At 36.8% G+C, this 12,590-nt stretch overlaps 1 protein-coding gene across 1 annotated transcript; it reads left to right on the top strand.

Moving 5' to 3' along the window:
• Positions 1–3,175: 3,175 nt before the first annotated feature.
• On the top strand, positions 3,176–10,943 carry gpr26 (G protein-coupled receptor 26). Its single transcript, XM_079853252.1, has 3 exons — positions 3,176–4,394; positions 7,535–7,648; positions 9,299–10,943. The coding sequence occupies exons 1-3, from the start codon at positions 3,724–3,726 to the stop codon at positions 9,561–9,563; spliced, it is 1,050 nt and encodes a 349-aa protein (XP_079709378.1). The 5' UTR covers positions 3,176–3,723; the 3' UTR covers positions 9,564–10,943.
• Positions 10,944–12,590: the final 1,647 nt, after the last annotated feature.

The following is a 12,590-nucleotide window of genomic DNA, read 5'->3' as shown; positions in this document are numbered from 1 at the left end:
ATAAAAATGAAATGCCTCAGAGATATTTAACCAGTTGAACCACCAGATGGAGCCACAACCACACAAAAGCACATGACATAGAAAACTAGAAAAATTATACATTTAAATGAAATCTAGTAGTCATAATAGAGAACTTTACCTACATTCTCATTGCACAGATCAATGTAGTACAGCATTTACAGCCTTTTCTTTTTTAATAGAACAGAAAACCTGGACTCAAACCAGAATTTACATAAGACTAGAATATATTACAACCCAAATGAGCTGAATTAATCAGAACATGAATCTTAATGTTTGAAATACAGCATTTGTCTAGATTGTGCAAACCAGATTGTGAATGCAAACCACAACACATGCAACCAGCAGCACAACAATGAATCTAGCAGAATCAGCCAGCAGTGGATCCAGAATGCCATGCATCTAGTCCACAGGGTAGCATTTCATGGTTTTTGCCATGCAGATCATGTGTACATCACTCACGTTTCTAGGGTTTGGGGAAATTACAGCACACACAAATCTCAGGCTGTGTATTCTGGGCTATAGAAACAATAGCATTATCTAATTAGACATAATTAGTATAATCCAGTGGAGCACAAAATGAAATATGTACATTCAAAATGAATGATTTTGACATCCTCCTTGCCCTGGGCTCAGTCAACGTGTGGTTCTCAGTATTTTTAATGCATGCCTAAATGGATGGATTGTTAAGTTTGAGAAAAATACATAAGCAAATTAATATAAAAGATCAACAAGGCACTTCCCAGTATTCAATGAAAGAAAACCAGCGAGATGGAAATGATGAGGGTCCCTTTGCAAAGCTATACAGCTATTGTGCCATGTAGAAACATGAATTCAGTGGACCAAAAGTACATGATGTCCTGTGGCAAGAATGATACCAGTAGTCCAACATCAACATAGGATAATCAACGTATTTCAACCAATGTGCTTCCCACAAGCTCAAAAGGTCAGTCTACTGATATTAGACTCCTTTAACTGTGGACTAATATAATATAATATAATACAATATAATATAATATAATATAATATAATATAATATAATATAATATAATATAATATAATATAATAAAGAATAATATTTTTAAATAATATAATTATTATTATTATTATTATTATTATAACAAATGAGACAAAATAATGGCAAGTATTTAGCAAAGTCAAAGCAAGCTTTGGCAGGAATACTTCACTTAAAGATGGTTTGTTCCTGACTAAACAATCTTTGCTAATATTTTGAAACAATATCTTTTTTTTGAAAAATGTTAAAAAATTTATTGAATTATGCAGAAAAAGAGATGGAGATAAAAGCCTATGTTTCACATCAAGACAAGCTGTCCGTATCGCCCACTCAAGAAGAATAACAAGATCTGTGCAGTTGCTCCACTGATTGGTCAGAATCGTTCATGCTGTCACAAAAGATCATGGGATGGACCACCACACACCCACTGCACAGACAGCGTGGGCGTTTCCGTGGTAACAGAGGACAGCGGCGATCTTTACGCGGCCTCAGTGAGCCACTAATGAGTACGAGTATGAGTGAGTGAGTGTGAGTGTGTGTTTCATGCTGCAGTGCAAACGGGGGTTTGTGTTGTAAGAATAGAGACACTGCGGTGAAATAGAAATGCATCTAACACAAGAACCGGGGCTCTGTGTGTGTCTGTGTAAACTGATCTTCTGCCTCTGGTAAAAGTAAATGTCAAGGTTGCTTTCTAATTAGGAGGACGCAAACTGAAAGTAATTCCCCAGCAAAATATCTCGTAAAAGGAAAAAAACATCAAATGTCATTTTCGTGCCAGTCAAAAAGTGCAATCATTATGAATAGGCCTACTGTTAAAGCATGAAACTGAAGTCTTGCGATAGACTTTTCTTCCCTATTGTGACATATATCCAAGTAAAACAGCATCTGGAACAAGAAAAAATGTAGGGCAGGACTTGATTTTGTCCACTGGGAATTGATTGGATGGTCGTGGTTTGCTATTGCTGTGATCTCATATGAGTGGCAGGTTGTCCCGCTCTTGTGCCAGTAAACACGTCATCAGAGAAGAGATGGGAAGTCATTTTTAATATATAATGCAATATTCCATAAAAAACAAGAATTGTCCATTTTGAGTTGATGGTGAGACACTAAAGTGGTGCCCTACATGTCAACATGCAACTATACACGCGTGCACTCACACAGACACGTGCACATGCACAAATTCAAATACAAATTCATGTACACAAAGTGACAGGAAATTCTTCTGACATATCCCGCAGCCAAGCAAGCAAGAGCCAAATGCATCAAGCATGGCTCTTGCCTCTAACTCTATATTCATATTCAAAAGTGGAGCCAAGTCACAGCATAGGCAGTGATTCATTATTATTGGGAGATGACATTTAAAAACATGCTAAAATGTGCAGTGTGTGATGTGTTTTGAACTCAATATAACCTTCAAGTATAAACGTGTGTTGGTAAAAACATTATAACAATCTCAAAACATTGTAACCTTTCATAGAATTCAACAGAAACATGATCCTCTGTTCAATAAAGAGCACACAAAACAGAAACGATTTGGCTTGAACAATAAATACATCCTATTTCTCTCCAAGGTAGCTTAAATCAATACTTTACCAAAGCTTTGATTAGAAGTTGCAAGGTGCTAGACCTCAAATCTCTCCTTCACTCTCTATTTCTCTTTGTGTCTGCTTCTAGCCATTCCATTTGCAGTTGAAAAGAGCTGCTCTCACTTAATCCGATTTTTTTTTTTTACTGTCTAGAAATGTTTTGACAATCAAATGTTTGATCAATATCAGAGATTACAATAAAAAATTTCAGAAAATCTTTCAGACAATCTACAGCGTGTCTCTCAGCAAGCATGTTAAATGGTGAGGACAAAAACTCAGGCAGAATATTAACATGTGCCTGATATTCATATCTTAATGAGAGCATATATGTACTTCATTACCAAAATAAATTCTCGCCCATCATGTTTTGTGTACTTGACACTAATTTATATGGTTTAGGAATTTCTAAACTTCTTTTATTCATAGTATAGGAAATGTTATATCAAAGTTTGAGACATATTTCTACAAACCACCAAGTTTCAAACATTGAAATTAAACAAGCTACAAATCTCTTCTAGATCTTTTAGGATGAGCGTCATAAGTATGAAGCTGTGTGTGTGAGGCTGCCAGCGAATCTAAAATTGGACCACAGACTGGGGCTTTTGCCTCATCGTGACGTGAAAGAGTTCCCTTCGACAAATATAAACCCTTTCTAAATTTAGTCCCCTCACAATATCAATTCCGTGAAGATTTCTTTGACGCTAGTCACGTGTGAGCATTTCGTGAGTGTGTGTATATGTATGGGGGGGATTGGGGGGGTGACATTTTGACATATAAAGCTGCTTCAAGGGCGAATTCTGCATTAGAAGCGAGCGCAAAACCGAACTGCGCAATTGCGCGAGGCATTCATCTAGGGTTGCGAGGGATTGAGCCATTACATGTCCAGTCTACAGATTTCGCGATCCAACTGCTCGGATGGATAATGCCAACACTTCGAGGAATAAACGGAGGTCAGAGTCATGGAGAGCCGTGCATCGACCACCCGTGCACCGCTGGATATCACGTCCGGGGATCTACAAGTTGAACTGATACAATTTTGTTCCCCGTCATGAACTGTCCTAGAGTTGCGGTTCAAAGTTGGAGGGTTTAAGAGCGGGGAACACCATGCACACCGCAGAGCTCGCGCTCTCTTTCCTTCTCGTCGTGATCATCGTAGTGTCGCTGCTGTCCAACGTGCTGGTGCTGATCTGCTTTCTGTACAATGCCGAAATTCGCAAGCAGGTTCCTGGGTTGTTTATACTCAACCTGACGTTCTGCGACCTGCTTCTGTCCGCCTCCAGCATGCCGCTGACACTTTTCGGGGTTTTGAGTAATGCACATCCCGGAGGACACGTTTTCTGTCAGGTGGTCGGGTTTCTGGACACTTTCCTGACCACCAACTCCATGCTGAGTATGGCTGCGCTCAGCATCGATCGGTGGGTTGCTGTGGTGTTCCCTCTGAGTTATCATTCCAGGATCCGACACCGGGACGCTGTGCTCGCTCTGGCTTACACGTGGGTGCACTCCTTGTCCTTCTCTGTGGTTGCCGCGTGCCTCTCCTGGGTGGGCTACCATCAGCTGTACGCTTCCTGCACGCTCTGTAACGGCAGGGCGCTCCATGCCAAGACGCAGTTCGCGATTTACACGCTGGTGCTTCACACGCTCACGTTCCTGCTGGTGTCAGTGGTTCTCTGCGTCACGTACCTGAAAGTGCTCAAAGTAGCGCGCTTTCACTGCAAGCGCATAGACGTGATCACCATGCAAACGCTCTTATTGCTAGTGGACATTCACCCGAGGTAAGAATGAGGTCGAATATTCAGATTTGTACAGTTAAGAGATTTATAAATAAATAAACTGGCAGGAGTAGTGATGGCCCATTTTACAGGTACTAAAAGTGTCCAATGCAAAAAATTCAGTCAGTAATAAGCATTGTGTTAAGCATTATACACTAAACAAATAACATAAAACGCAACAAAACCCAAACATGTACATAACCAATTACAAAAAAAAGCTTTTTTTGTGTGTGTGATATACTTTAAATCTATCAATTTAATTTTTCATTTTTAAATTTCGATTTGCACAAATAGATATTAAATCAGATATTCAGTAATCAAGTTTAAATAGAACCCAGAGAAACTCTTTAGAGTTTCAGCACCACCGCTTTGGTCCACCGGAATTTAACCTGCTGAATCCTATAATTGTTCTCAACTAAGTGACCACATGTATTTTACTTTTAGGATATGCCACTGGATCAAACAACATACATAAACATATATATATATATATATATATATATATATATATATATATATATAAAATGAAAAAATAAATAAAAGAGTAAAAATAATTTAATTCAAAACATTGAACATTGGTCAACATTGTAATTGCTGGGAAACTACAGGTAGAAAACTGTCACAAATCTGAAAACTGGCACTTTATACGTGCAATTTATTTGCGATTGGATTAATCTTTGAAAAAGGCATCATATTATAATTGATTAAAATGGAATTAAACAGCTCAGGTCATGTGACTATTCACAGTAGACTCTTACTGGACCCCTCAAACTAAATTCTGTCACAAATGTAACTGGTGCAATGACATAATGCATAAAAAGTGATCATAAATATCTTCTTTTAAATCAATCAAAGAGTAATTTTAAATAATACAATGTGGTAGGGGTGTAACGATATTCAAACCGAACCGAAAAACCGCGATACACCCATAGGATACACCACCCACCGTACATATCGCGTACTGAACGCGCCCCGCCCCCACCTGCCACGCCCAGCCCAAACCCATTGTTTAGGCTGACCTCACTTTACCTTATGTGACAAAACAAATTTTTCTTCCTTGACATTTGATTAAATAATATTAGGTGTGTAACGGTACACGTATTCATCCCGCAAATTTTCGTGTCTTATGTGTAGGCTACAAGACCAATGCAGCGTTGTAGCCTCACCGCCATAAACCAACACCATTAACTACCAATAATAGCAATAAGCTCCGCATTTTGTTACTATAAATACAACCTGATTTCACGGGAAAACGTACAAATTCTACGAGGTGGCTAATTCGTACGAATTCATACGACCTCACTCGTACGAATTAGTGGATTTTTGCAAAATCGTACATATTTTACGAATTGCCCAATTCGTATGAATTCATATGAATGACCTAACCCTGACCCCGCCCCTAAACCTACCCATCACGTGGGTTTAGACAAATCGTACAAATTCGTACGAGTGAGGTCGTACGAATTCGGACGAATTAGCCACCTTTTTATCATTCGTATGAATTGGTCGTGAGATAGTGTAAGAAACAAAGTGTCATTTTTCAAATGATGTCCATTTTATCAAGAAATTCAAACAATAAATGCCGTTTTTTGACGCTCCTGTGGGGTGACAGATCACTATATGCCTCAGTTCAAGCAGCAGCGTGAGAGAACGTGATCATCTCTTCCTAATAAACATGAATGAACATCTGAAGGTATGTTGAAAGATACAGTACAACTTACTGAAAGGTATTATATCTCATGTAATCGCTCAATCAATGAAGAATCAGTGTTTCAACGGTGAAAAGACATCAGTAAAACAGCTTGTAAACAATTCCCACGTAGCATTACATTTACCTCAGGAAAGACATTCAGTGTCCACAGCTTGTTAGTCAGCTAGAGAAATGAACTCTTTCGCTAAATATATGCAGTGTCTGTATTAGCCTATATATTCATAATATTTAACTTAACCTGTTAGTGATATCTTGATTATTTAATGTATGTTTAAAATATGACAGCCAGTTTGTAATGATTATATTTCAACAATGAATTGGAGTAAAAACATATAATTAAATGTAGAAGTTAATGCAAAAAAATGCATTATGTGCAGTTTATATGTTTGCATACAATTTGTTATTTGAGTGTTGATTATTATATCTAAAAATAAATAGCAACTGAATATAGGCAAATAGTTTTGGCTCGGTTGTTAACTTAAATATTATAGTAATGTGCAAGTAAGTGCTGCCTATATAGTTTATAGCATTAGCAAGGATTATTTTTTATATCCTTAAGAAACTTTTAATTATAACTAACTTCATTTAAAGACAGAAACTCAATTTGTTCAGTAAACCACTGTTTAATAAAAAATTTTAAAAAAGCAATTTTATGTTTAGTTTCCTCTCGCCCTGCTGTACCGAACTGTGCCGTTACACCCCTACAAGGCACATCTACCAAATAATGAGGCTGAAAAAAGTTAGTGGCTGACGTAAACGCACCTCTCTCCTGTGCCAAGAAATATCAAGAGACATTTGTGCTTGTCAGAGAGTGCAGATCATCATCTCATTGCCCAGAGCACCGGATGACTTTCAATGGCAATGTGTCGACCACAATAACTTATTAACCAACAATGACAAATTACAATAGTCCTACACAACACATGTAATGAGCACATCTAGAGTTCAAGCAGGGGATGTATCAGATTCAGAGCACTCCACACATGCAAATTGAAAGGAAAATGACTGCCAGCTGTTGGCTCTTTTGGGATTCATGTAAAAAAAAAAAAAAAAAAAAAAATTCTAGCTTTTTATAGACTGGTATAGCAATCAACAAAACACCGCACTTCTGTGTAACAAAACTGACCATGTGAGCATGTGTTAAATCCATTGCAGGTGTGACAAAGTCAATCTGACATTTCAATGATTCACTGAAACAGCTTGGGCAAACATCTTCTCTCTATGGGAACTCCTGTCTCTTTAATGTTTTGACAGAAGGTTCCTGATGTTGTCAGTGGTGACGTATGTATGTTCATCCGGTCCATAAATACAGTTTTAAATAACATCTATTTGAAGCTGTATAAAAGTCAGTCTAATGTGCTCATCTCACATGCAAAAAAAGCATAATACAGAGAGAGAAATCTTCTAACTGGAGGTCATATCTTTTGTCCAGTGTTCGTCAACGCTGTCTGGAGGAGCAAAAAAGGAGGAGACAGAGAGCCACACGCAAAATTAGTACATTCATCGGAACCTTCGTCGTCTGTTTCACCCCTTATGTCATCACTAGGTGAGCCACCTGCTTTTCTTCCCTGGGCTCCTAGAGACTCAGCATCTGTGCAGTCATGCTCTTATAGTTTGAATGTGTTGGCCAGATTGAGATCTTTGAATGTAATTAACTGCATTCTTGATTTAATACTCAAAAGCTGGAGGACACTGTGTATTGTTTAAGGTTGACCGTGGAATTTGTAAAAAAAAAACTAATTTGTTTTTACAGTTTGTTACTGGACATTCCTTAATATTTTTAACCTTTGTGATAATAATTCTTGTAGGTATGAGGAACAATGTGTATTTAAAACAAAAGTGAAAAAGTCAGTTAAATCAAAAGCAGTAAAATAATAATTTAAACATGTTGCATCACAATATAAATGAAACATATAAAAGAATCGAATATCTATATATATATATATATATATATATATATATATATATATATATATATATATTTTTTTTTTTTTTTTTTTTTGTGCTGTCAATCGATTAAAAAAATTAACTAATTAATCGCATATTTTATGAAAGCTATACATTTTAACATTTATTAGGCTTTAAAAAATATAACTTTTAATTTAAGTGAACTTAAAACAATTTTCACATAAACCCATTATAATAAATGTCACATTTACCTGCCCTTCAATATATCAGGGCTCAGTTTTTTCTATTGGCCCAGTCAGACCAGTTCAGATTTTTACTTGCCGTGTCAAAATGCACAAAAAGTTTTTGTTTTCATTGTTTTTGACCCATGTAACCTTGTAAACAGTGCTTTAAGATTTCCGGGTAGGTCTAACAGGTAGGATGTATACAGAAATTGAATAAAGTTATTGAACACTTCACAGCCTTCACTGCATAAATTATAAATGAAATACAGATTAATCCTTATTAAAACTACCAAAGTTATTCAGTCAAGAGCAGCGAGTGATTTTCTTTAATATATTTGTTCTTTGGTTATCCTAAATGACAGACAGCAGAGGGTTTATTAGGCTGCTGTCACTTTAAGACCTGCCGCAAATGACACGGATTCCATTTTATCGCAACTCTTTACGTTCATTTAAGATTACATTTAACTCCTTTAAGACTTGTCTTGTTTTAATGGTTTAAAAGCATTTTCATGAATAAGAGCGTGATCATATAATGTAACGCTAGCAAAAGAATGACGGGAAAAAAACGGATGCTGCGTTAATTGTGGTAAATATTTTGAAAAAATTTGTCAAAAACATTAATGCATTAATTTTGACAGCCCTAATAAATATATATAAAAGGGTCTCCCCCACAACATAGTACTAGTACTAATGTCACTGGTCATGTATGTCCACCTGATTTAATGAAGAAGGGCCTCCTGTCTTGGCATGTTACATAACCTTGGTGAGCTCAGAGAAGATGAAAGGATGAACTGTATTGTGTATCCCCGACTCTTGCTGCAGGTTTTCATCCTCAAAGCCCCTGTCAAAAGCTATTTTTAAGAGCAACCGTTAGTGTCCTTCAGGTCACAAATTATCCCTCACATAAACTGCCAACAGAAATTGTTCTACATTCACTACCTCTTCAAAACAAATGTATAACCTTCTATAGGCGAAGAAAATACTGAAAATGTGGTACAGTAACTGGTATATCAGGTCTTTGGACTTTGCACCATATCTTGCTCATATCTGTCTCATGTCTTTAGGATTGTGGAGCTGTTTATGACCGAGCCATTTAATCCATATTGGGGCGTGCTGTGTAAAAGTCTGGCTTACAGCAAAGCTGCATGCGACCCTTTCGTCTACTCTCTTCTGCGACACCAGTACCGGAAGACCTGCAGTGACATAATCAATCGACTCATGAAGCGCAGTTCCCCGAACAACTCCAGGCATCAGCAGGAAAATGGAAAGATTGGGAGAGCTAAGGAAATCGTAAAGGATGGGGAAGTCGAAGCCAGACCTACAGACTGAGGTCTCCTGTTGCTATAGAGATGAACAATCACAAAGGTAGAGCTTCGACTCTGGAAGGAGAGAGAAGAATGAAAGTAGAAAAGACAGCGGGATACCAGGCTCTGCATTTCTCAACTCAAAAAGAATTCAAGATGTAACTGTAGCAAAAGAGATTCAAGTAGCAAAAGAGATTCTTTTGAAAAATATTTTTTCTCTCTTTCTCTTTCTTTCTCTTTCATTCTCCGATCCATTTTGAAGTCAAACTACTGTAAAGCTGCAATCCACGAGAGCTGCTAGTTAGCCAACATTCAAAGAGAATCCGTTGGACTTGTTACCTATCGTGGTCTGATTTGTCTCTTATGGTTTAGTGATAAAGTGCTGTTTAGACTTATGAATAGGTGACTGCTTTGACTGACTTCAACTAAGTAACATGGTCAAATGTGAGAAAACAGAAGATCACTTCTAACATTGTGAGTTTTTCAAAAGACAGAATAAGAAACAGTATTTTCTAGATGATGTTTTAGTGGAACTCAATGGCATGTGGCTTTGATTTTTTTGTAGCATGTATTGTATCTTCAGGGTTTAGATATGAAGTCCCAAAGCAATTGGCAGACCTGTTCTTACGGTGCCTTTATTTATTTTATTTTATTATTTATTTAAAATGAAACCTCTATAGACTGAATTTTATATGAATTTATCTGAAATTAAGAAGCTAATTTCAGAAATTCAGCAGAGAATTGTAGAGAAATGATGAGTAAACCAAAGGGTACAAACAAAGGAGATAAATTAAATATTTGAGTGTGAAATCCTGAAGGACTTAACAAAATGTTAGATTAAATTGTGACAGCATAAACAGTCTCTTTTTCTAACTTGCCTCTCAAAATTATGTGTGAAAATATTGTGCAAGTGCCTGCATTGCTGTCATGTGAATTTAATTAACGTTCTCTGTGTGGCCACAAGATACAGGAACAAGATACAGGGAAAAAAATACTTGCAAAAGAACGAAAAGGTTTTCTTTCCCTATTTTCCTTTTGAGTTTTACAATGCTGTTCTTTGTCAATGTATATATACATACACATTTTTTGTATTTTTAAAGGAGTAAATAATTTCTACAGAGTAATTTATATCTGAATGTCACTCTATAGTAAATTTGTATCGTTTTATTTATTGTAGCGTGCACGTATGAGTATGTGTGCGACTGTGATATTTGAAAGTGGGAGTATTATTACACTTTGAGGGTGTTTCTGTATAAAAATACATGTTTAAATGTTTTTTCTTTTGTGCAAATGTAAAGCCTTAGGAAAGAAACATGTCTATTTTTGTTAAACAGAAAAAATTGTAGTTTTAAATTTTGCTACATAAATATCTTTGTGACTTTGATGACAATAAACAGTGGATTTGAAAAGAGATTTTTGTTGTTTGACAGATTTATGCAGAGCAGAAAACACAAAAGAAATGAATAAGCAAGTCTGATTTGTGCTCTGCATAACTGGTTTATTTGGTCTTCGACAGAGTCCTCGCCTTCCAAGTTTCCCTCAGTCTGCGAATGGAAGAGAAATGCATGGAAAGTTCAATCCTAAAGTACAGTAGGAGAAAGAAAGAGAGAGAACGATAGGAACGCGGGAGAGACAATTACTTTCTGAAACTGTTTAAAACAGATTTCAGAAAACCTCCTCTGTTCAGCTGAAACGAAGACAGCTTTGCGCTTTGCACTCATGCTCCGGCTCAGAAAGCTCACAATAGAGAGAGAAAGAGTCAAGAAGTCTCTGTAATTGCACGTTCAGAAGAAAAAGAAAAGAGGGAAGATAAAACGAAAAGTAGAGAGTGTGAAGGCAGACATTAAAGAACAGCAAGAAATGAGACCACTAAAGAATTCTTGGTAATTATCACCACCCCCACTTGCAATGCAAACAAGAACAAAAGAAAGATTCATCAGAATCCAGCCTCGACCGCCCCCAGATTATATCCTTACTCAGGTCTTCTCTTTCTCTACTGCGTTTGTTTAATTTTATGGATTTATTTTTCACTGCTGAGTATGTCATCCCCATTTCTCGGTGATCCATAAATACTGCTCCACAAAGGCATGTAAGGAATAATTGACAAAAGGCCACTGAATTATTAGAAAAATAATTATAATGCACACCCGCGGTGGTAATATGGCCACGACGCGAAGCGGAAAGAGAGAGAATTACCCGAGTACTGTGCGTCTCTCAGTCTCAACAGTGTTCGGCATCTAGCGTCTCTAATAATAGCGAAACTGTTTATCTTTAAGTTTATCTGTTAAGTTTATCTTCTCCAAAAACAACGCCGTTATTACCTCGCTAGTGAGAAATGTCATGTGGCTTTTAGGTTGTTAAACTATTTTACTGAAAAAAATCTTCAGAGCAGCACTGACTACACGTTTCTGTGTGAGTGGGTGTCCGTACTGTATGTCTGTGTGCACGTTTGTTTGGGAGAAAGAGTATGTGCTTCCTGTACATAAAAACATAATTTTGTGGTAAAGAACATGGAAATAATTTGTTGTTTTTATCCTATTGTTTACTATATTTATTTGCTAGGTCAGTGTAGTTGTGAGTGTTGGTTCTTTTGTTGTTGTAGTCTGTAAGGACCTTTGAAATAACTCAAATCGTTTGGCGGAGTGATATAGAATTGTAATGTGGTCAAGATCTGCCTGGAACTACTTTAACCGTGCGTTTACTTGAACCTCAAATGTTTCGTGAGCCCCAAATCATTTGTGTGTGTGTGTGCTTGTTTTATTAAATTACATTTTCCATTCAATCAGCTACTGATATTATGGTTTAATGGAAAACCACCACTATATCACAATTTTTTTCAAACTCTTTATATTACACATTAGTCCAATCATATTAGACATTAAAGCTGCAGTACGTCACTTTTTTTGTGTTTAAAATTTACTAAATTTATATAATAATCGAGTACATCATGAATCCATTTTCCAAACCGTGTTTTTGTCTTACTCTGAATCTCTACGGTACACCTAATTTAAGTGTTTATATTCTGACTATTTTAGACTGGTTCGGGTCATAC

The sequence above is a fragment of the Squalius cephalus genome (assembly GCF_949319135.1).
Source record: "Squalius cephalus genome assembly, chromosome: 20".
NCBI lineage: Eukaryota > Metazoa > Chordata > Actinopteri > Cypriniformes > Leuciscidae > Squalius > Squalius cephalus.
The sequence above is the reverse complement of the archived record's forward strand: the minus strand, read 5'-3'. Positions and strand labels throughout refer to the sequence as shown.

Excerpts from the sequence above, each read along its gene's own strand:
- gpr26 (XM_079853252.1), top strand. The coding sequence starts at position 3,724 with ATGCACACCGCAGAGCTCGCGCTCTCTTTCCTTCTCGTCGTGATCATC. Across the intron at positions 4,395-7,534 it reads CTAGTGGACATTCACCCGAG|TGTTCGTCAACGCTGTCTGG; the intron begins GTAAGAATGAGG and ends TCTTTTGTCCAG. Across the intron at positions 7,649-9,298 it reads ACCCCTTATGTCATCACTAG|GATTGTGGAGCTGTTTATGA; the intron begins GTGAGCCACCTG and ends TCATGTCTTTAG.